Source organism: Desmodus rotundus, chromosome 3 (genome assembly GCF_022682495.2).
Source record: "Desmodus rotundus isolate HL8 chromosome 3, HLdesRot8A.1, whole genome shotgun sequence".
Classification (NCBI taxonomy): domain Eukaryota; kingdom Metazoa; phylum Chordata; class Mammalia; order Chiroptera; family Phyllostomidae; genus Desmodus; species Desmodus rotundus.
In genome coordinates this window covers 27,994,473-28,019,238 of record NC_071389.1, presented here as the reverse complement: position 1 = coordinate 28,019,238, position 24,766 = coordinate 27,994,473, and the positions used below count along the sequence as shown (strand labels likewise).

Genomic DNA, 24,766 nt, shown 5'->3' with positions numbered 1-24,766 from the left:
ACCCTGCTCAGCGCTGCCGCCGCCGGCGGAGCCCTGGTGTGTGCTCTTAGGCACGCACTAGCCAGCATCTGCCCGGCCACCTGGAACCACTCTGCCAGTCTCAGAAAGCTCTTTTCCTCCCAAGTGGCTTGAGCTGGAATTGCTTGAAATTAGACCCAGAAGAGTCCCAAATTACTTCCTGGGCTAAAGGCAGTCTCTGGAAACAAAGCTGCCAGTGTGAGAGCAGCTTGGGGTGGAGGCCACTTGGTCCCTCCAAGCTCAGCGCTAGGGCTCCCCAGCCCTCTTCACACCTCTTTAAAGCCGCTGGGTAGGGTAGACTTGAGGGGAGGCTGAGATGTCCTCAGGTCCTTCCTCTGCTCAAAAGTACCCCACTGGCTCCCCATGGGCATTTGAGGGCCTTTGTGACCCCACCTCTTTAGCTTCTTCTCTCACTCAAATTCCCCCTATCTTCATCTCTCTCTTCCAACCCCCAACCCTCCAGCTATAGGGGCTACTTAGCCTGGCTCTCTCTGGCTGAAGCTGTACCTTCATGGCCCACTTCCAGTAATTTATTCGCTCATGCTCTCCCCTCCCTCACCCCACCTCAACCTTCCATGCTACTCCCTTAGGTATCCTCTCTGGTTGGAGTTAAATCCTCCTTCACAGGTCTCAGCCACCCCCAAAATAGACTGGCCCACCGGGTAATCTAATCTCTGATCCAGGATCAATAGCTTCTGATGAATATACCTCCAAACAGTAGCCTCTAGGGGTCATAAAACTTTTACAGCAAAAACTCCTAGAAATGGAATTTCAACCAGGTAATGGGGATCTGCTCGGGCAAGTATGGTGAGGCGGGAGCAAAGGTAAGGCTGTTTGGCCACTCTGCTTTGTCTTTACAGGCCACCAAGACGACAGGAAGGGGATTAGATTGGATTTCTGACACCACGAATTAGCACCATTTCTTTAGTTAGAAATGGTACTAATAAACTTTAATCATACATACCCAGTTTTCCTCAGACTGACCCAGGAGGGGATTATTACATGAATGTTACAAATGTGGGTCGGTTTTTTTTTTTTAAGATTTAATTTATTTATTTTTAGAGAGAGGGAAAGGGAGGGAGAAAGAGGGAGAGAAACATCATGTGTGAGAGAAACATCATTCGGTTGCCTCTCACGCGCCCCCAGCTGGGGACTTGGCCTGCAACCCAAACATGTGCCCTGACGGGGGATGGACCTGGCAAACTTGCAGTTTGCTGGACCACACCCAACCTCTGGAGCCACACCAGTCACAGCACAAATGTGGGGCTCGAGACTCAGAGAGAGAAGGGATTTGCTCAGGGATGTTTGGCAAGTAAATAGCAGAGCTGGGATTCAGTAGTCTGAATCCAGGGCTCCACCATCAGTCTCTGAGTGGGGTCTAGATAGTCTTTCTTCCCTTCAGCAATTACCTTCTGCTTGTCTTGTCTTTGCCCATGTTATTCTCTCTACCAAGAATGGCCTTCACTCTGATCCACCTGGTGAACTCATATTCAGCCTTCTAAACCCTGCTGAATATATCCTCCCCCTTTCCTGAAGCTCTTTACTCCCTTGTGAGACGAATTCTGCTCCTGTGCACATTATTCCTGTACCCTCAAATCAGTGTTGCTGTGCATCCCCCCTCTTGCATCGTCTCCAGTGTGGGGGCTCCATGAGGCTAGTGTCAGGCTCACATCCTTGGTCTCTACGGAAGAGGCCAGCACAGGGCCAGTCTGGAGAAGGAAAGGATGCCTGATGGTGAGTGAGACCCATGAGCTGAGTGGGGTAGCCCCACAGGTGGGAAGAGGCATACACGGGAGACTAGACACTGTGAGCAGGAAGGTAGCAAAACCCAAAAGGCATTCAAGGAAAGGCTGGAAGAGTTGGCTGGAGCCCTGGCCTAGTTGGTTAGAGCGTCCTCCCCATACTCCAAGCAACCAATGAATGCATAAATAAGTAGAACAACAAATCAATGTTTTTCTCTCTCCCTTCCTCTAAAATCAATTTTAAAAACAAATAAAGTATTTTTTAAAATCTGGCAGGAAACAGACTAACTGCTCATTTGTTCATTCATTCCTGCCTTCCTTCACTCCTTAACCCACGTATCTCAGCTACAGAGCTGGCCCTCACACCGGCCCCCTTCCCGCGCAGTCCCGCCTCTGACGTGTCAAGCCACGCCCTGGATCTGAGCCCCCTCACCCCTCCTCCAACACACACACACACACTACTAGCGCCAGCCAGTGGCTGGGGTCCTATAAACCGTAGAGGTAGCCTTGTGGAGCGTGGAGACTGCGGATCCTGGGAGACAGACGGAAGAGTCTTACTCGCAGTCGGACTTTGGGGACCTGAGCCGCCCGCCCGCGCACCGGTTGAAGCCAGAGCCTCCGGCGCAGAGAGCACGGTCATGGATCCCAGCAGCAAGGTAAATAGCAGAGCTGGGGAACTCCGGCAGCCCGGCCGCGCTGTTCAGTCGCGCGGGCGACGCGCGTCTCTGAGTGTCTGTGGGCGCCGGCCTAGAGCGCAGGGGTGGGGGGACCCAGGGGTGGCACAGGCTCGCGATTTGGCGGGTGCGAACGCGCCGCGAGCGGAGTTGGCGCGAGCTCCGGGCGTCTGGCTTCCGGGGCCCCGGCACCCGGGGCCGGTCTTTCACGGTCCCCAGCGCGCGGACTCCTCCTGGGTCCGTCCATTGGCTGAGGCGGCCGAGCCCCCGGCCCGGCCTGGCCCGGCCCCAGCGGCGTGCGGAGGAGGCGGGACCCTCAGCCGGCCGCGCTCGCCGCTCCGCTTTCCGGGGCGCCGAGCCACGCGCGGCCTCGTGTCTGCCTTTAATGCGGAGGGTGCCTTGTGAAAGCCGGGAACCCAGTTCCAGGGCGCCTGCCTGGTCCCTTCCAGGCGTAGACGAAAAGAAGACGGCCTCTGTGGCCCTACTTTTCCGGTGGCGCAGGCCTCAAAGCTTTTGCCAAGTTCAGGGGAGATGTGCTCGGAGGTGGCACGTTTCCCTCTGGGCCGGGGCTTGTGACCGAGCACCCCAGGGGCCGCCGCCGCGAGCCCTTAGGGGAGTGGGGATCGGGAAGGGACCTCAGCCTGGAGTGGAACCGGAGGAGGGGAACTGGGGACCAGAGACTTCGTACTCTGAATAGATGACGACTCTTCTCGGGGGGCAAACAACTGCCCAAGTAGGATTTTTTTTTTCCCATCTGTGCAGGGTTTGTCCTGCCGTGAATCTTGTCTTTCTCAGAATATGTATTGAGCCCCTCCTGTGTGCAAAACATTGTTTCCTTCCTCCCATCTTCCCCCTTGTATAGAATATTTTCAAGTCACTTTTTTTTTTCTTTGAAACGCTCCCTCTTGTCCTCGTAAATGTTCCCGTCCCCTTGGCTGGGAAGGCGCGAGGATGCCCTTTTTCTTTTTACCTGGAACGCTGGGGTAGGACCGAGGTCTGCACTGCCCCTTCCTGTGGGCTGTGGAGTTGTGCGGGGGTGGCGGGTGAGGGACTAACCAGGGTCTAGTCTGAGCAGAGGGGTGCCTAACATTGACACGGAGCTGTACCCTCAGGGGAAAAGACTCCTTCATACTTGCTGAAACCTGACTACGTGCTTGCCTCATGCCGCCCCGGGGAACACATTTCCTAACAGTCATGGGCTAGCCATTATGCTGGGATATAACGAAATAAAAAATCAAATGAGAAGTGCGGGGGTAAGGGCTTGAGACTCTGACGTCCAAATACTTGCTGTGTTATCTCCGTGCTCTGGCAGGCCACGTACCCTCTCTGGGCCTCAGTTTCTCCATGTGTAAGACAGAGATAAGTTTTACTTCCTCAAGGGTAAGAACTACTGGGTCATCGTGTGATGCAGGACCCGGGTATTTATTTGTCGCGTGGGTAAGTGAACATTCTGCGCAGAGATAAAATATTCTTAGTGTATTAGGCTCTTGGCTAAAATGCTTTTCAATTATCACTGCTAGTTCACGGGCCTGGAGCTCATATAAAGGAAGAAACTTTCCTCAAGTCTCACAGCTAGTAAATCTCGTAAGTGGCTGAGATAGATTTGAACCCAGGCCAGTCAGGAAGGATGTCCACTGTTCCTTTGCATCAGATCCTGTCTTGTATATATTTTTTTTAAGATTTTATTTGTTTGTTTATAGAGAGAGGGAAAGGGAAGGAGAAAGAGAGGGAGAGAAACATCCACAGTTGCTCCTCACATGCTCCCAACCAGGGGATCCGGCCAGCACCCCAGGCATGTGCCTCAACCAGTGACCCCCTGGTTTGCAGGACAACGCCCAACCCACGGAACCACACCAGTCAAGGCCTTTCTGAAGCTGGGGCTGCTGGAGGAGTTTGCCCAAATTCAAGGTCTGCCCTTTTACCAGCCGGTTCTAAATGCTGTTGCCGGTGGGTGTTTTTCATGCGATAACCTCCAAATTTTTTACTGTATGCCCCATCACTCAGTAATTTGGGAGCACCCCCTTTCAGGTGGCTTGTCTCTATTTATAAATTCGTGTACCTGCATGTTACACTAGTAGATTTTATGCCTACATAAAAGAAATTTCAAAAAACGAACAGTAGTTACAGTAAAAGAAATTATTTTTCTCTTTTGCTAATCCTGCTGTAGATCATCGTGCACGCCGTCTGGAATAAGCCCCTCCCCGCTGGAGATGGCTGTGCCGACCAGCCAGCCCAGCCCTCTGTGTAGCACCTACGCTAGACCTGGAGGGTTTGCATTACCTGCCCAAGGTCTTAAGGCCAGGTGTGTCAGGCCCCGGAGTTCCTCCCGCTCTGTTCCTCTTCATCTCCGAGGAACTGGGAATTGACTCACGTGCCTTCCGTGTGTGTTCTGTGTGCTCCTCGGTAGCTCGCTGTGATGAGTGTCACTGAGCAGGAAGGAGGAGAGGGACAGGGGTTTGCTCACGCTCCCTCCCGGGCAGTGGGTAAGAGTGAGCCCTGCGCCAGGACGTCTCATCGGGCCCTTGGAGAAGAGCCCCCAGCTGCTGGAGCCCCAGGGCCTCCGCTGCTTCTGCCCTCCCGACAAAGAAGTCCCTTGGCCCCTCAGCGGTGCAGAGAGCGTAGGCTTCTGAAGTCCCGCGGATGTGTTTGATTTCCACTTAGCTCCGTTACCTTAGCTGCCCAGGATGTCATTTCCATCCTTAGAGTGTCTGTAAGAACTCAGGAAAAATCGTGTGTCCCCATAGACATTCCATAAATCTTCCTTGCCTCTTTGGGCTCCCATGATGCATTGCTGTTACCTGAGCCTCAGGTGACCCGGTACTTGGGCTCTGTCCAGAAGTCTGGCATTCTGGCAGTGTGAGCTTTCGGGGAGCCCCAGCGTGCGTGGGCCGCAAGGAACACTTGATGGAGGAAATCATTACAGCTCCAGTCCTTCTTCATTAGGGGCTTGTCAGGTTGTTGCTTTACAGAGGTAGCTCATGGGTGGGACAGAGATGGACCAACTGATGTGGCTGCCCTGCCTCCCCTGTGAGGGAGATAGAAGTCACAGTCCAAGGAAAAACGACTTTCCCAAGGTCACACACTGAACTGTCTACCTCAACACATGCGGCCAGCCTTCCTAGGATGACATAGGAGGACAAAGGAGAGCCAGAGCAGGAAGGGACCTTCCCATACACAGCCCAGCCCTCGATGAGAAAACTGAGCAAAGAGACGTGTTCAAGATAAGGCAGTCACAACACAGTTGAGATGTTCTCCAGTGGAAAAAAAGGTGCTTTCTTCTCCAGACCCCTGTCCTCGGTGTCCCCTGTCCCAGAATCAGCAGGAATTCCCAGACTTCTAGGACTTTTCCAAGCTCTTTCTGGGTGCAGCAGGCATCTCAGAGTTGGATTAGGCATCACCTGACAACTGAAACCCTTCTCTGCATAGAAACAAAATGTGTCCTCACAAAACTCTGACCTTGAGAAAGTGGCTCTTCTCAGAGTCTTGGTTTCTTCCCTGTAAAATGGAGGTTTGCTACCCTGTGGTGCTGTGGTGACATGGGCCAGGGGCCCTAAATAGCCTCCAGGGTGGTGGCTATTTTAAGTGCAGAGACCCTTTGTACGGCCAGTTTGGGTGTGCTAGCAGTGTAAACATCTCCATGATGACCCATGTGCTGAGCCATTCAGGGAATCGACCCTACTGGCCCCAGAGCTGGGTCAGCCCCAAATCCCCCATAATCAGCTTGTAACTTCAGGGAGCTCAGCTCTACCCAGTGCCTCCTGGTCACAGGGTATTGGGGCCCAGAGCTCTGCTCTGGCTCCAAGGGTACAGGCATCCAGTCTCCCCTCCCCCAGCCTGGCAGAGCTGGGGACGCCTGGAACAAAGGGGAAAGTGTGTGCAGCATTGGCTTGGGACCTGCAGCTCCTCCCTCCCCCGTGTCACTCCTGGGCAAAGAGGTGATAAAGGCACTCGGTTTGGTAACCGGCATCCCCAGGATAGTAGAGCCTGAGAAGGCTCCTTGGTTGGACTTCCGGGCTCTGAGAGGCTGTGTCCAGGCCTGCAGGCCCAGGCCTGGCCACCAAAACAAACCTCCATTGTTACCTCCCTCCGTGGGAGGGGTGGAGTGGAGCCTGAGGCTCTGCCATCCAGCCACCAGGGCCAGGGAAGCTGTAGTTAATACAAGAATGCTGGGGGGTTTTACAGTAACTGAGCAGGGCTCCCAGGTGTTGAACTTGGGCAGAATGGGAACAGTATCCATCTTCTCCAGGACCACCACCTTTCTGGCTTTTGCCTACCGAGGGTCTTGGCACCCTGGAAGTGGGGGGAGAGAGAGCTCTTGCCAGATCCCAGCTTAAGGAGCCTTCGGCAACTGAGGTCTCTGCTGGACAGGACATGCCCCCACACCGTCTGGCCCAGAGCTGTCTTCCCCCGACCTTGGCATTTGGGAGTGGGGAGAAAGGGCTCCATCAGAAACGACTCTCCATTCTGCCTCAGGCCAGCCACCCCTCCTATTGGAACGTGTTTCTTCAGCTGTGGTGGGAATAATAGTACAAAACTCTCAGGATCGGGTCGTGGGGTTTTGGTTGTTGTTGTTGTTTTAAATTATAGAAGTGATGCAGCCAAGTCTGTGGAGAAGTATACAAAGTAAAAGAGTAAATGTCTTCTCCCAGTCGCGGTGGCTTGGTGTTTACCCTACCAGACCTCGTTTTGGGCATGTGTATATATGTGCCTATAAATGTGATTTTTATGTAATCAGATCACACTCTCCCCCGCGTTCTTTGCAGCCCCTGCGTGGTCCCTCCTGTTCACCCACCTCCCCTCAGAGGTACTTGCAGTGTTTCTCTCTGCGAGTACAAGCACCTACCATACAAGTTCATTATCGCCCCCCCACCTGCACTCAAAATGTGCACTTTTTGCCTTTTTCTCTGAACAGTCTACCCTGAGGCTCTTTTCAGATCAAGTGCATACAGATGTGTTGCATTCTTTCCAACAGCTGCCTAGTATTCCATTACAGGCACGGTTACAAAACAGCGCCCCCATCACTTTCTTCACACCACTCGCCACCTGATGTATTTTAGGTATTTCTTTTCTATCCCCGCCCTCAACTAAAATATCAAGTTCAAGGAAGGCAGGAATTTGGTTTCTGTTGCTGAGTCCCCATTGCCCAGAATTAGTGCATTCGTGCATTATCTTTCTTTAGTAATATAATTTATTTTCTTAGGAAACCTCTCTTACGGAGAACCGGAGGTGTTAGAGGAAGGGGCTTTTCCAAGGTCACACAAGCGGGGAAGCTGGGACTTACCAGTATACTTGTTTGCCAAGCGTGTTGGGGACCTTTGCGTGCCTTCCCATGGTTTTATCAAACCCGTTTTTCCAGAGTCGAATTGGTGCCCATCTCACCACTGAGAGGGCACCTCCTCAGGGGCATCCTCTTCTCCAGCTGTCCGGGTCCTGACCCAGGCCCACACACACACCGCACGGGAGCCATCCGTCTGCACTGAACATCCCGTTTTAGAAGGAACACCTTTTTATTTACTCAGAATCATTTGGTTTTGCCTGGAAGGCTTTGAAACTCCTGTGCTGTTTGTGTATGGGGTTTGCACGAAGTAGGTCAGGGGACCGGGCGCTTACAGCAGAGACTGGTAAACTCTTCCTGTAAAGAACCGAATAGTAAATATTGTCAGCTTTGTGGGCCGTACAGTTTCCCATCGGCCACAAGCACTCAGCTCTGTCACTGTAGCACAAAGCAGCCATAAACAATATATAAACCAACGAGTGTGGCTGTGTTCCGGCCAAACTATATTAGTACTCGCTGAAATTTGAAGGTAATGTAACTTTTTAAAAGATTTTATTTATTTTCAGAGAGAGGGGAAGGGAAGGAGAGGAAGAGAGACAGCAAGTTAGCTGCCTCTCCCATGCCCCGAACCGGAGACCCGGCCCGCAACCCAGGCCTGTGCCCTGACAGGGAATTGAACCAGTGACCTTTCCGTTCACAGGCCCATAGGCTGGCCCTCAATCTGCTGAGTGACACCAGCCAGAGCTGAATTTAATATAATTTCTTTTAAAGATTTTATTTATTTATTTTTAGAGAAAGGGGAAGAGAGGGAGAAAGAAAGAGAAACATCAATGTGTGGTTGCTTCTCATGCACGCCCCACCGGGGACCCAGCCTGCAATCCAGGCATGTGCCCTGACTGGGAATCAAACTGGTGACCCTTTGGTTAGCTTGCCAGCACTCAATCAATCCACTGAGCCACACCAGCTAGGGCTGAATTAATATTTTTATTTATTACAAAATATTAGCTTTTGCTTTCCAGCTAGTTTAAAAAAATTGTAAAACCCATTCTTAGCTGGCAAGCTGGATTTGGTCCACGGGCCATAGTTTGCCTACCCTGGCTTAGAGCAAAATCCACCCAAGTAGCCCGAAGCTTGGGCCTTGGCTGTCCTGGCTCAGACTGGGCAAGGTCCTGAGTTACTGGAAGGGAACTTGATGTACGCAGAAAGCACCAGGTAGAAACCTTGTTTCTTTCAGGGCTCAGTACCCAGAAGCCGAGGAGGGAGGACATGAGCAAAAAGGGCACAGGGTTTAGCATCCGAGACCCCAAACTTGAAATTTTACAGAAGCCGAGGGACTTGCCGGCCAGTAGCTACTTTTTCTCTCTGAGCCTCCCATTTTTTCATCTGTGAAAATGGGAGCAGTCTCTTCCGGGAGTGTGTTCGTAATACTTAAGTTGGGATACGTAAGAAGCCCCTGGCATAGTGCCCAGCCCCTTGCAGGTGCTGCAGGTGATGCTGGTGCTGCTAAATTCGGCAGCTCCCTCCTCTCCTCTCTGCTTTAAAGATTGATGAGGCCTCTCCACACACACACACACACACACACACACACTCTCTCTCTCTCTCTCTCTCTCTCTCTCTCTCTCTCTCTCTCTCTCTCTCTCTCTCTCTCTCTCTCTCTGAAGAATCCCTTCTGCCTCCAGGGCAGGCAAAAGCCCTGACATCACTGGAAGGCTTGAAGGAAATGGCTTCAAGGGGAGCAAAATGCCCGAGGTCCTCTGAGGGTCAGGCGTCAGAGGGAAAACCCATTCCTTTCTTTTTGAAAGATGATAAGGTCAGAGAGCGTAACAGAGAGGGTGAAACACGCCAGGATAGGAATCTGAAGGACTTCAGTCCCAGCACCGGCTTTTGTTTGCTGAGGGTCCTGGGGCCCCTACCTCTAACCTTCCAGCTCCCATCTATCACAGGAGAGTATTAAAGCAATTCTGCAATTTCTTGGGCTTCTTTTTCAATGCCCAGAATTCTGTTCCGCATGAAATCTTAGAAAAGAAATGTACACAAAATAAATAAAAAGGGAGCTATCATGGATCTGATATGCCACTGCCTTGCCCCCTCCCTGCCCTCGTTAGAACTGGGGGCCAAGCAGTTACAAAGGCCCTGTCCCATGCTCCAGTGCACCTGGGGAAGCCACGTGGGGAACAGGGAGGGGAGCAACTTCTGGACCTTCCTCCCACAGGGAATGTCATGCCTCCGAATGGCAGTAGCCACATGCCCTCCCTCTGCCAATTTTGACCAAGGGCCTGCTAAAGGCCGAGCCCAGGGCCGAAGGGCTGTGCTGAGGAAGGGCACGTGGCAAGTCAAAAGGCTACGATGCTGGCCGTGCTACGTGGCCAGGGCTGTCATCATCCCGGTGTGTGCGGGAGGAGAGGTCCCGGAAGCGGGCGCCTCATCGCTGGCTTCCTGGGGGAGGGAGAGCTCTCAGTGAGGCTCTGCACCCCCGGCATTAGGTGGTGACGAGGGGTGAGGGGCAGGAGGTCATTTTCTGTGCTGGACCCTGAGCCTGGGCATTTGTGGAACCGAGGGGCCTGTGGCCCTCTAGGAGAGTCAGGGTTTGGACTGTTTGGGGCTCTCTCCTCTCCAGCCCTGTGGGAAGGGGCGGGGGTTACTGTTTCCCTACTTCTGCCTCTCAGAGCTGAGGTTCCAGTACTCATCAGAGGACTGATAAATGGCCGAGGTAAAGACTGTTAGGATGAACGCCATTCTGGCAGAACAGGTACGTGCAGAGCCAGTTTTGCCCAGAAGCGAAAATCGGAAGTGGTGGGTCTTCTACAAAGGTTGAGTGCTGTGTCCTGCCCTGCGCACTCTAGGCCCCGTGCTCAAGGAGTCCCCCGTCTGGTGGGTGAGCAGCAGATCCGTATCCCAACTACTTGGAGCAAAAGCTGGGGACTGTAGAGGACACAGCAAGGGCAAAGAGTGTGGATGTTCTAGAAGGTGTCCCCATCCCCAGGGGGGGCTCAGGTTCTGGGCTCCACATTACTCCTCCACTCCTAAAAAAGGCTTTATAAAAAGCCACAGGTTGTGGGGTTTGTACACTTGTTCTAAGGCATCACCAGCTCGCCCGTCAGCCTGGCACCAAAATAAATACCTAATAAAATAATGTCTAATGAATGGCCTTCATTACTGTGGTTTAGTTCCAGGCACAGGGCTGGTGGGTGCAGATGGTGCTGTGGGGGCTCAGTCCAGGGCAGCTTCCATCCTTCCCTGATGGGAGATAGCCCTGCACGCTTCATGATGGCCACTGATGAAGACCTTGACAGCAACCCCAAAGGGAAGGAACTTTTATCCTCATTTCCTATGTGAGGAAACTGAGGCCCAGAGCCAGGGCCACCACATGTCCCAACTCCAAGGTGGAGGGAAGCAGCTCACTGACCTTCAGCTTGGGTCTCCTGACTCCCAGTCCAGCAGCAACCAAGCAGGGTTTGGTGGGTGCCTTGGGGGTGGGCGGTGGGACTGAGGGTATGTGACTGGTCACAATGCCGTGTGCCTACCAAGGAGCAGAGGCCGTGGTCTGCCCCTGCCCCTAGCGTCTAGCCACACTGAGCACCCCCTGTTTAACTTGGCCCTATGGGGCCCGTTTTTCCCCCTGCATGAATGGTTCTGTCTACCTGGAATGCGGTCTTGCCACCGATTCCCTACTAGGCAGACTCCCTGCTTGTCCTTCACGGTCCAACTCCAGTGTCACCTCCTGAGAACCCATCTTTGATTGTCTCCCGGTGAAATTACAAGTCTCTCTCCAGGACTCCCACAGTGCCTTTTCCCACGGACTGGTCGAAGCATAGACCACACTAGCCTCTGCACTGGGCCAGACGCCTCTTCCTCGCCATCACTAGGGCCTGTTTCACCTGGGGGCTGAGCTTGAGTCCCTGAGCATTTTAGGTCCTGATGCAGCAGCCTGCCTGAGTGGTTGTGGCTATAACTCAGGAAGTGGTAGGTAGGTTTTCTAAAGCAGAGTTTGACCGTCCAGCAGAAAGGGCTGTTCTTGGTCCTAGCAGCCCCCACTGCCAGAGGCTACACTGCTCCGAGGGGTCCCAAGGGTGACATCAGAGGCCCAGAGGGACCCCTAGAACATCATAGCCAGAGTGACAAGGGGACCTGTAATAGTAAGTAGTACTACTTCTCAAGGAGCCTCTGCTGCAGGGGCACAATTTTACCAGAGCACAAATTATTCGTCACTTCCATTTTCATTTAAATGGCTTTGTTCTAAGTAATATGAAACCACAGGGCTCGTAAACAACTCTCTTTTGAAAAGATAATATATTTGCACGATTCAAAATTCAAAAACATGCAAAAGGGCATAAAAGGAAGCCTCCCTTCGCCCCGCCTCTGCCACCCTGATCCCGCAAAGTACCTTTCTGGTGTGCTCTTTCAAATACGTAGATATTTGTACAGTGGCACCTCGGTGCGTGTCATTAATTCGTTCCCAAGAGCGGCCAGCAAGTGACAGTTGATGGGGCGTTTTCTCCTGCCGGGCGGCATCGTGACTCCTGCAAGTCCTAGCAAGTGCTGCAGCACCTTTTCTCATCAAAATGCAGTGAGTGTGTTCCCGGAGCTCGGCAGCCGAGCACCGAGGTGCCGTTGTATTCCCACCGCACCCCCACGCCCCCTAGCCTTGTGTACTTATTTTTTACATGACAGGCAGCGTACAACACACACTGCTCTGAGGCGCGCTTCTTTTACTTAATATATCTTGGTGCGTGTCCCCAATCAATACATAAAGAACTTTCTTCTTATATTGCATTGAATAGTTGTGCCATATTTTATTAAATCGTAAGTTTGCGTTGCTCGTTTTACATCTGTTCTGGTGTGTACTAGAAAAACATCTCTTCCCTGCCGTTTTTATCTCCCTCTGGACAGCCATCAGACAGCCCCGGGAGGGCGCCTTTGACTCACCCCGGAGAACGCTGTCACCCCCCACCCCCACCCAGCGGGTAGCCCCGCCCCTGTGGGTGCTCAGCAACCCTCCACATCCTCTTACTAATCTCAGAGGGGAGCCTAGAAATTGGGCCTGGTCGGGGGTCTGTCAGGTGCTCACCACCCACCCCGAACTGACAGCCCTGGATCTGAAGGCTCCCTAGGGAGCTGAGAGAAGGGGGCTCTGGGGCCTTCTGTGCAGGTGGGTGGTGGGGAGGGGGTTGAGCCAGGCTTTGAAGGACAGGATTTGAAGGGAGTGCAGCCCACTGTGAAGAGGGCCCCAGCATCTGGGATGAACACGTGTGGCCAGGAAAGGGCCAGGTGCTCACCTGAGGAAGAACAAACAGCCTCTGAGCTTGTGCACTCGGGCTGGCCGAAGCCTCCTTCCTCTTCCTCAGCCTCTGTTGTGAAAACCTTGGCTTTCTCAATCGGCCTGACAGCTTCTAGAGAATGAAAACGACCATACTAGGAACGTGTCTGGTAAACAACAAAGCCCAGGGCTCTCTGTGAGGCTCTGGAAGTCAGGGCTGCTTTTGGGGTCCGGGGGAAAAGCGAGGCCCTTAGTACCTCGTGGCTGAGCGGAGTTTCCCCTGCACAGGTGTGGCTCAGTGTGTGAGCTTCCCAGCCCGGTGCGGTGCCCTCATTTGTCCTTTGCTGTCTCCATTCTCTCCCGACCAGTCAAGGGCTTGCCTAATGTCACAGTTCTTGGCTTCTTTATTTTAAGAATGAAGCGAGGCACCTTATCACCTAGGGCCCCACCTGCCTGCTGCTCTCAGGCCCTCAGCTTCCAGGGGACAGAAATCCGCCATCCTTTTTCCCTCCTAGCCCTTTGCCCATTGAAAACACCTTGGCCCCACACTCTTACTTGCCGCGTGTCACTTTTCCAAAGCGCGTTCCTCGCTGGTATGTCATCTCTGTCCAAATAACCCTGCGAGGCTCAAGGTCTGGGGATGGCTGCCATGAGGGACACTGGGTGGGGAATCCAGGGACCCCAAGCTCCAGCTAGGCCCTCTGCAGACCCCTGAGCAAGCTGGAACTCTTTTTCTCCTCATCTCTACCTTGTGGGGCTCAGTTTCCGGCCCTGTGAATGGAGAGGAGCAGAGGGGAGGGTGGGACCACATGTCCAAGGCTGATCAGCATGAAACCGTTACATTGTGCAGATCAGCGAACAGAGCGCCTGGGACAAGTGGGAAGGCTCACTCGGCCTGCTGTGATTCACAGCGCAAGTAGGCAGGTGGGCAGGAATCAGAAGTCAGAGACTTTGGGTCCAAATTCAGGGCACTTCTTCCATCTATCATCTATGCCACTTCCCTGGGGTAATTTGCGTCCCTCCCTGCCCCGCCCCCCACCTTAAGGGCACTAATTCCTGGGCCTCCCCATCAGAGTGTGAAGCCACCTGGCCCCAGGCCTGGCCCCGCCGGGGTAACGAGACCCCAGAAAATGCCAAGGCCTGTTTGTCTCTAGGTAAGACCTAGCTGCAGAGAGAGAAAGAGAAAAGACCCCAGGAATGAGTCTAGCCAGCCAAGTGTCTAGAAGTTAGCAGGGCTGGTTGGGGCCCCCGAAGTCGAAAAGTAGTCAAGTTTCCTGGGAGAAAGGCTGGTATAGCGCCAGGAGTCGGGCAAGGTAACCTGAACAGGGAACCTGCCAGCCCAGGCCCTGCTCTGTAGTAACCTCGGCCCAGATCTGCCTGTAACAGTGTGTTTTTTCTCTCTGCAGAAGGTGACGGGCCGCCTCATGCTGGCCGTGGGAGGGGCGGTGCTCGGCTCCCTGCAGTTTGGCTACAACACTGGAGTTATCAATGCCCCGCAGAAGGTGAGTGCTGTGCTTCCCTTGGCCCATCAACCCTCGCCCCTCCTCTTAGGTGTCAGTCATTTACTTATATCAACACACCATCTGCTTCAGTCGCCATTTTCTGGCCCTGAACAGGTTAGAGATTCTTGGCATTGGCCTTAAAATGTGGGGGCTGCAGCCCTGGCAGGGCAGCTCAGTTGGTTGGAGCATCGTTCCATACACCAAAAGGTTGTAGGTTCGATCCCTGGTCAGGGCGAGTATGGGAGGCAGCCAACTGATGTTTCTCACATCGATGTTTCTGTCTCTTGCTACCTCTTTCTCTCTCTCTCTCTTTCTACATATCCTCAGGTGAGAGATTTTTTTTTTTTAAATCTTTGAGCTACAGAATTGTACAAGTCCAAGGTCACCTTGAACAACCTCCCACACAACACAGACATCTGTAATGGTCAAAACAATCGCTGGTGTAATTAATGATGCTGCATTTATGAGGCACCCCGGGGCCCACGGAGGGCTCTCGTGGTGTTTCTCTCCCTTGCTGCTCCCCTGCAGCCCCTGAGGAGGGCAGGCAGCGTCCACCGCGCTCACCCTGCAGGTGGAGGGAGTAGACAGAGAGAAGAAACCTGCCTGGCATCACGCAGTTAGTCAGGGATGGAGCTGGTATCCAGCACCACTCTGCCTTGGAGCACTCCCTGCCAGGGGTTCCCCGAGCTTGCACTCACACCCACCCACTCACAGCATGTTCCTTACAAGGCATCTTGTTCTAGGTTGAAACTGTCTCCTCTCCCTGCAGGCTCTGTGCCAATCACAATAAAAATGGCCTCTCACCCTAGGGAAACACGGGGGTAAAGGTCTGTGCTTGCTTGCTTGCTTCTCCCCACATTGCATCCCAGATCTGTCCTCACTTGTTCACTTGAATGTCAAGACTAGGAGGGGCCCTGCTGATACCCTCCAGCCCAGCCCACTTGCTTTAGGGAAGAGAGGAGAGGAAAGGAAAGGAGGCGGGGAAGGAAAAGGTACTGAGTCCCTCCTCTATCTACACCAGGCCTTTTGCGTATGTTTCTGAGGTTGGGTGGTGATTTCCATTTTATAGACCTGGAAACGGAGGCCCTGAGCAGATGAGGGAGATGAAATGACCAGTGGGCTCAAGGTCACATAGGTAGTGAACAGTGGATTCAGAAGCCAAGCCCTTGTTGACACAACCTCTTCCTGACCAACCTCGTATGGGTTTAAAATGCTGTGCCTTCTCGGGGATGATGAAATGAGAGCACAGCCCTCCCACCGAGACCACGCTCCTTGTCCAGAGTAGAAGCTCCTGAGGCTCCCAGGCCGGTTGGGGGGACTGGGCAGTGCTGGTAGTTAGAGCTGGGCCTGCTCCAAACAGGCGGAGGGTGACTGTCGGAGCTTCGCCCAGTGCTCAGGGGCAGGTCACCAGGAAGGCCTGGCCTGCTGAGTCATGCTCAGCTGTCGGAGACGTGACGGGACTTTTCCAAGCTCGTCTGAAATGGCGACTGTGGTCCCAGGCTTGGAACAGCCCCAAGCCCTGCTTTGCTAAGTGCTCTGAATGGCTTTTGCCAAGGTGTGCGCCCCGCAGCTGGCTGCGCTTGGGAGTCCTGCAGACAGAAAGTCGGTACCATTGTGGAGGGAGGCTGTGGGCGCTTTAGGGTCCCCCGGACACTCCCAGATTCTTATCTAAGTGGTCTGGGCTTCCGTTTGGGCATCGATTTTTAAATTTTTTTTAGATTTTATTTATTTTTAGAGAGGGGGAAGGGAGGGAGAGAGGGATATAAACATCAATGTGTGAGAGATACATAGATTGGTTGCCTCTTGCACACCCTCAACTGGGGACCTGGCCCGAAACCCAGGCATGTGCCCTGACTGGGAATCGAACCTGCGACCTTTCGGTTTATAGGCCAGCACTCAGTCCACTGAGCCACACCAGCCAGGCGGGCATTGAATTTTTAAAGCTCTCCAACTGATTCTAACGTGCACCCCAAGTTGAGAACTGCTGGATTAAGCAGTGTCCTGACTGTGATCACCTAGCGAGTTACTGACAGAACTATGTATGACGTATGACTCTTAAGATCAGGATACAAGAGGTGTTTCCAGAAACAACAGGATGGGGTGAGCAGGGGGCCTGGGCTGGGGGGCAGATAAAGTGCCCAGAGCAGAGAGAGTCTGGTGTGCCACTTGGGTGAATGGGAGGAGAGAGAAGGCTGGGAGGCCCCAGGTACGCCAGAGCCGGCCAGCAAGGGCCTTGCGGGTCAGTTTCATCTGTAGAATATCCAGTACTGGCATGGCGTGGGCCAGTCGGAATGGACATGTGGGCACCGCCGTCTAAGGGTGAGCTAGGGAGTGTGGGCTTCTGAATGAGGACAACGGGGACCCATTAAAAAGAACAGGTAATGATCAGATTTGCACTTTAGGAAAATGATCCAGGCGTCGCGGGTAGTGGGATGGGTCCCGGACCTGTGAGACTAGAGACAGGGAAACGGGTGACAAAGCTGCTCCTGCAATAGGGGGTAGAAAAGCAAACAGGGAGCAGGAAGGATGAGCAGGATTTGGTCAGCAGACCACTGTGAGGACAAGAGAGTAGGTTTAAGAATTGCATCCAGGTCCTGGCGTGGAGGAGGAGCAGGTGCAGGAGGCGCGGACAGGGCCCGCGGCACGGGCAGGACTTGAGGTTTGGTGTGATCCCGCTGGAGATGTACAGGAAGCACTTGGACTGTTTCTTAGGTGTGTAGTCAGCTGCAGAAAAGTGGCGAGCTTGTCACTGCTATCCTACTAGCAGGACAGGAAGATGCTCTAGAGAGACTGGAATAAAGAGAAGTAAGGGTCAGGCCTCACTGATAGAAGAGGAGAGTCCTTGGCCGGAGGAGAGCTGGCACCTCCCAGCCAGAAGATAAGAACCTCCTAGGACAGAGGAAGAAGGAGAGAAGCACCAGAGGGCATGGGTGTTGGGTTTGTTCGCACGGTGCCCGTCCCTCATAAGAGGCATTTGGGAAGACTGGGTGGAGGAATGGAGTGAAGGAACGTCGTCGGGGGGCCCGGAGGGTGACCTGGACAAATTAGCGCCATATTTCTGAATGTGAAAGACCCGGTGGAGACCCTGTGGTGGCGAAGGCTGGCTGGGGGGAGCCGAGCGAGTAGAAACCTCCCCACAGCGGGTTGAAGAGAGAGGGGAAGCGGAAAAGAGTCCAGACGGCCCTGCCAGGAGAGTTGGTGGGGGAGGGAGAAAAGAGGGCTGGCTGCTGGAGGGGCTGCCAGGCTAAGATTTCATTTTTAAACATGTAAGGAATAGGCAGAGGAGGAGAGGGTGAGGAGGGGTGGGGAGGGGCTCCCCCAAGGAGGAAGATGGTGGAGGGGAGGCAAAGGGGTTACAACTGGCAGGAAGGACTCAGCTACTCGCAGGCTGAGGATGTGGACAAACCCAGGATGACATTCTCCCGTTCTTGGGCCCTCCCATCTAATCAGAAATAGGTGGATGGTGATAGCTTCTGTGGAAGACAGGCAGGGCAGCTGGCCAGGTCATCTAGAAGGCCAGGTGGGCAGCACCAAGGGCCCAGCTGAGCCTGTAAACGGTGCATTTGTGGGCACCTGTCCAAACGTCACTTTGGAAACCAGCCTCTGGGGACCGAAGCCAGAGGCCCGAGTGGCTGGAGTTGACAACACACACAGTGAAGTCTCGTGGCGTTTCCTGGGGCATGCACTCAGGCACTCCATCTGTTTACTCTTGCACTTACACACATTTCTCACAAGCCTGGCCGCAGTTCTTCCGACCAGGAGCAGATTAGAAGGGACGCGTTTAACCTGTGAGACTGAGAAATGGAAGCACAGCTCAGAGCTGCCTGGGCGCAGGGATTCGGTTCTTCCAACTTCATTCAACAAATTCACTCAACCAGTTCATTCAACGAGGGCTGTGCCAGGCAGTGTCCTGAACACTGGGAGGGACATCCTGGCCCTCGGGCAGCCGCCTAACGCAGGGTCCCTGCTGGGCCCTGTCCCTGCACTCCAGGGACTCAGCCACCCAGAGGGGTGGGAAGACCCTGCGGGAAAAGCCAGAGTGTAATTGATGGAGCATTTCAAGGTGCTGTGGGAGCAGAGAGGAAGGACTGACTGGCGCTGGGGTGGGGGGATGGGAGAGACAGGAAGGGTTTCTGACCGGACTTGGCAGCCGCTCTAGACCTTAAAGGGTGAGTCAGCCCCATGAGGAAGGAGAGCAGGTGTCCTGGGCAACGGGAACAGCTTGTGCAGAGATGCGGTTGCATGAAGTGGCCACTAACGCGGAATTGCCAACCGCCCTCGCGGATCCTGCCGCCTGCCCCGGTCTGTTTGGAACTTCTCCGGGGGAACCGCACTGGCCTGCTTTCCAGAACAGACTTTGCTCCACCAGTGGTAGGGATACCAGTTCTGGTCTTAATTACCAGCAGCTTGGCCTCCTCCATAAAACAGGCCCCACAGGGCTTCCTCCTGGAAGTGGTTAATTAATCATAATATCATCTTAAATGTGTACACTCCCCATAAATTATCTCCTCACAGAAGCTTCACAAGGTGGGTGGGGCTGAGATTATAAAGGAGGAAACCGAGGCTAGGTGAGTTCACCTGGACGGGGAGAGAGGCTGAGCCTGAGATGGACTCCAGGCCTCACGCCGCCTTGACCACCCACCCGCTGCCCCACATTGTGTGAGTGACAGCAACATGCACATGACCCTTCCGAGCCAGGCCTCCAGTCTCCCTGGAGGAGAGGGGAGGAGGAGGTGGTGAGCCCAGCCACAGAGAGCGAGTAAATGAACAAGGGCATCATCCTGGGTGGAGAGAACTGCCTCTCCCCTTTGCGTAAGGCTGAGTTGCCAACAGAAATAACTAAAGACCATTTAGAAATCGAGTTCCTGGCCAAGGGACAGCGTCAGGCATATTTGAGAGTGAGGCATCCTCAGGAAGCACACAGCTGGGGCTGGCCCTCTTTGTTTGACAAAGGAGGAACTTGAGCTGGAAAGGCGGTGAGGTCTGCCTCTGCCGCGCCCAGGATGACCCGCTGATGAGCGAAAGTCCTGCAGGCCGGAGCCCAGGCCCTCCAGCTCCTCACACTGAGCCGCTTCCCCATATCTGTGCCTAGAGCCAACGAGTTCCGGCCCCCTTCTCCCATCACCACTGAGACAGACCCTGCAGCTTGCTGTGTGTCAGTCATGGTTCTCAGTGCTTTAGAAATCCTAATTCAATTGTTCCTTATAATAATCCCATTAGGTAGCACTATAATCCCTGTTTTATGAGGAACTGGGGCTCAGAGATGTTAAGCAATTAAACCAAGGACACACAGCTAGTAAGTGGCAGACCTAGGATTTGAATCCAGGGAGCCTGGCCCCAGGCTGCGTCTGAGACCACCGTAGAAGCACTGGCAGTTACACTATAGGTAGGTGAGCACCGAAACACCCTTTCGCATACCCACAAGTGGCACCCAGGCGGGTCCCTCCTGCTCTGACTTCCAAGCCGAGTCAAGCTGGGTCATGTGCAGACATCTCAACAGTTCACCACAGTTACACAATCTGTTCGCACCATTACACCCATCACAGCCACATCATCCCTTAAGCCCCTCAGGTTCATGGCTTGGTTATTAGTGACGACGCTTTCTTCCACCCGCCTGTGCTGGGCCCCAGGGACAGACAGATGAGTCAGACTGTCCCCATGTTGAAATGTAGTCTAGAGGGAGCACGTAGTACCTTGCAGCAACTTTCTCAGGGCAGCAATGGAAATGTGGGCAGGCCAGTGGGAGCAGAGAAGGGGAAGGGAGAGGAGGTGCCTGGCCCATAGAGCAGGGTTTTCTCAGCACTAGGCTTTTGGGGTCAGATAATGCTCTGGGGTTGCGGGGTCTGGATCTGCCCCGCATCCTGCATTATAGGATGTCTGGCAGCATCCCTGGCCTGTGCTCGCTAGATGCCAGGAACACCCCGCCAGTGTGACAACCAAAAATGGCTCCGGGCGTAGCCAGATGCACTCCGGGGGCCACATTGCCCCTGTTTGAAAACCACTGCAATAGAGAAGGAGGGGTGGTTGTGAGGAAGGCTTTCCAGAGGAGTGTTTGTGCATTTGTCTGAAAGATTATTAGCAGCTCACCAGGGAGGAGGCAACACAAAGGAAAATGCGGAGGGGTGGGGTATCCAGGTAGTGTGGGGAGTGGTCTGGGCAGGGCAGACACTTCATCTTGAGGGTGGTGGGGAGCTGAGAAAGGAGAGGAAATAAAGATCCTTCTGTCTGCAGAAGAGACCCTGGAGGCCTGGCACCTGTGAGGAGGCCACAACCAAGGCCTGGCCTGGGTTTGGAGAGAAGCCAAGTCTGGGATGTTCCTGAGAAGCAGCCTGGGTGGTCCTATCCTCTGCTGTGGGGGTGGGGCCCACTCCTAGCTCTCTCTGTGGTGTGGGGCCCAGGAGACACAGGGGGCAGGGTTTTCTGTGCAGCCCCACCTGTGGTATATCGGACTACCAGCTGACCCTGGGGTGTGGCTAAGAGTTGCTGTGGAGATAGAAGCTCTGGGCTGAGGGTGGGGGGCAGCCCCAGCTGGGGAGTGGTGGGGGGGAGAAGGCAGGGAACAGGAAATAGGGGTCAAGTTCAGGCTGAGGGACTAAACTGGACAAGTTGGCCCTTTCCTTCTCCTAACTGGAGCTTGGCTGGCTGTTTAACGCCTTTGTCCCCACAGTAATCTCTGTGAGAGAGAAGAGAGGGTTGAAACGGATTTCTGATTCTGTCTCAAGATGATCTAGAAGACCCAGGTCTCCTGGGCTAGAGGCATATCTGGAGGGAAGGACAGTGGGACCAGCCAGAGGTTCCAAAACACATACCCCTTCTATTGGTCGTAGTCTAGAATTCTAGATCAAAGGTTGGCAAGCAGCCAGATCTCTAGCTAGTGGCCTGTTTTTCACATGGCCCATGAGCTAAGAGTGTTTTTAATTTACCTTTTTAAGGAGTTGGGGGAAGTAAAAAGGAGAAAAGTAAGCAAAAGAGGCCATTTGTGGTCTGCAGACCCTAATATTTTTTATCTAGTCTTTTACATAAAATGTTTACCAATCCCTGCTGTAAGTGTGACTTGTATGTTCCTGCTGCTGGGGAACTCACTACCTGTAAGATGAGTAATGTTGTCCTTTCAACCCTACGAATCTGTTCTTTTCCCCAGCTGAAGTATATGCCCTGGGGCTCTGTACACCAAGTAGAATGTGACAGAGCTTTCCTTCAGATTCTTTTCTACAGTATAAATTCCTTAGGGTAATGCTTTGTCTTCCTACAGTTTGCAAATGGAAAAGCCCTGTCCTTAATGCTCCTCTGAAAGTGGTGGGTTCTCAGAAGAACGGTGACGGGAGTAACAGCTCATGCTGTATACCAGGCAGCATGCTCTGCCTCATGCCAGGACCCCGCTGCAGATAACGCCTGGACGCGGAGGAAGTGAGGACTTCCTCTGTAGACAGGCAGACATGTGGTCCTTCACCCACAGTTGCCTGGGCAGCGGGAGCAGAGGGGAGGAGGTGATTCCCAAGGAGTCAGACATGACGCAAGCCTTCCTCCCCGACCCCATGCTCACCCCCCAAGAAAACTGCTGGGGTGAGAAATAGCTTTTTACTGGAAACCAAGGGATCTTAGCTGCCCAGAGCTGACCTGCTTCTCCATGCTGGCCCCTACGGTGTCACCGAGGGGGCCACTGCTGTCTAGCTGAATGAGAGGACAACTGGACAGAGACCCTTAATGGCCCCCAACTCCTGACAATCCCCCCTCAAACTGACAGGACCCTTCCTTTCTCCCCAGAACACACACTCACACAGACCCTTGGCAGGGTGGGGAGGTTGGGGACGAGGAGAGACAGGTGAGCCGGTGCCCTGTCGGGGAGAAAGTAGCTGCGAGGAGAGGAGTCTGGCTTCAGGGGATGGGCGCTGCGTGAACAGAGCAGGACAGATTAGGAGGCAGAATTGCCAGGACTGTTGGGATGGAGGGCATGGCAGCAGCAAGGGTGTGTGCCAGGCTTGTGACGAGCACGTGGGAAGGGAGCATGTGAGGCTGGGAGCATTCGGCAGGAGGCTGTGCCAGGCCCCTTCTCGAAGGGCAGCCAGGCCAAGGAGATTGCCAGGAACCTTGTTGTGGGTATGTGGGATCCTTTTAGGGGAGCAGTTAGTAGGTTCTTCCCTTAGGGGCACCCAGCCACTGCTAGTGTGGATGTGGAGGCCAGTCAGTGGGTAGAAGCAGTGACCCCATGTAGGGTTCTTCTGATTCTCCAGGGGTCCATCTGCCTTTCCTGGGCCGGGGGCCAGCTTTGAGCCCCCCATGGGGCATGGACCCCCCAAGGGCAAGAGGACACAGAGCTCCCACACCAGCAGCAGGAATGGAAAGCTGTGCATAGCCTCCTCCCAGAAATCCCTAATGTCAGATCAAGAGGCAGGAATCCACTGCACAGCCTCCCTGTGGCCAGGAAGTGCTGCTGGGGGGTAGAGAGGAGGAGCCTGGGGCCAAGGTGGAGGTGCCTGGCTGCTCACCCCTCCCAACCCCATGGGGTGGTCTGAGTAGCCCAGGAGCTCATGAGCCACAGAGGAGCCAGCCCTGCGCTTGGTCCCTCTGCCTTGTCAGCACAAGCAGGAGACTTACCTAGCGGGGCTCCAGTCACACATCATTTGCACATGTGGTCCTCAACATCTCCGGCCAGCCCCAAGAAGAGGTTTAAAGACCTGAACTGCCAACACAGAAACCTCAGCCTACATCCTTCATCTTAGATGATAAGCCCTTACTCAGCCCTCACCTATTGACTCATTCTTTGCACACAATTCAGACAAGTTCCATTCGCTGACTTCTTGGCAAAATATTAAACAGTAATGTGGAGAGTTCTGTGGACAAGCATCTGGGCCACAGGAAGATTCTGAGAACAGCAGGATGCAGAACTTAGTTAAAAGCCCTCTGGGGCCAACACCTCTTCTTGCCCCTGTAAAGAGCCCTGAGGACATCGGTGCCCTGCAGCCCTGCTTACAGGTCTAACTGCTCCAGGCAGCGAAGTGAGAGTGACAGGAGGGAGGAAGATTTCCACCCAGGGGAGGGGTCAGGAAAGTTTGGGGCCTCCGAGGGGTGAGCATCATTTATCTGGACAGTTTCCTTATCCAGGAAAGCTTGTTCCCTTCAGGCTGATAAATGGAGCATCATTCTTCCCAACCAGTCCTCCTTTGGAGCTGGTTTTGTCTCTTGAAGAACACAAGCACTTAGTGTTTTGTTTGTTTGTTTGTTTGTTGACATCTGCCTTCCAGAAGGAGAGCCCAGTGCCCTTTCTTCACTGACTCCTTCCTTCACTCCCAAGGCATCTCTGACACCCGCTCTGGGACAGGCCCAGGTGTGAATCCACTGAGGTCCCTGTCCTCTGGGAGGACAGACTCCTGGGACCCTTTGAACTGGATCTCAAAAGGCTTTAGTGTGGGAAGGCAGGGTGAGCCCTCCGCGCAGAGTTACCTTGGAGAGTGGAGAAAAGGTGTGCAGGTGAAGGGAGAGGCATTGGTAGGTGGGAGGCTGGACTGATGTCTGGCAGGAACCTTGACTTTGAGTGATGGAATGCAGGCTTGTTTAGACTTTGTCAGTGGTCTGCACTTCCCTCGGGTCAGTACTGGAACGTGGCGGGGGTCCCTTGACTCAGCGACAGTGCCAATGTCAGTGCCATAAGGATGTGCCATCAGTTCCCTAAAGCACTCTGAAGTAGATAATTTTAATATCATTTGAAATGAGATCGTTAGCCCTTGAGCACACTGCAGTAGGTGGTAGAGCTGGGATCTGAACTTGGTTGTGTGCAGTACCTAACCCTTGCAGTGCCTGGCTTCCCTGTGACAAATAAGTAGATCACTCAGGCTGCCTCTCCTGCTCCCCTTTCCCCACTCCCCCATGCCCTCCTTATCCTAACTCCCTAGAGCCCAGCCTCCGTCAGGTGTCCTCAGACCTGGGACAGATAATGGCAGCAGGGCAGGAAAAAGTTGCTTAGTGGTCAAGGATCCACTGTAACCGTGGGACCAGGCCCAGCATGCTCGGTGGGCGTTCCTGGGATTATAGGCCTCAGTTTCCCCTTTGGCAGTTGTGCCTACCCACCCCTCTTCTGGGAGGGCTGGGGAGGGCCAAGAGCAGAGCCAGTGGAGGGTGTATAAAAGATGCATGCTGCTGTGTGTCCTTGAGCTTGCGGTATGAGTATGGGGAGGGGTGCTGGGACGGGAGTTGAGTTTGAGCTGCAGGCGGTGAGGGGTGGAGGGGTATGCAGGTTGTGACTGGCTGAAGCCAGGAGTGTTCAGATGGTGTGAGCATGAATGTGTGTGTGCACAGGAAGC

At 53.8% G+C, this 24,766-nt stretch overlaps 1 protein-coding gene across 1 annotated transcript in view; it reads left to right on the top strand.

Moving 5' to 3' along the window:
* The first annotated feature begins 2,199 nt into the window (after positions 1-2,199).
* The window catches only part of SLC2A1 (solute carrier family 2 member 1), a 28,588-nt gene continuing 6,021 nt past the window's right edge, over positions 2,200-24,766 (top strand). Inside the window, exons 1-2 of the mRNA XM_024554665.4 lie at positions 2,200-2,416; positions 14,373-14,468. Coding sequence (XP_024410433.2) covers positions 2,399-2,416; positions 14,373-14,468 — 114 coding nt within the window. The 5' untranslated portion in view covers positions 2,200-2,398. The remainder of the gene's footprint in view (positions 2,417-14,372; positions 14,469-24,766) is intronic.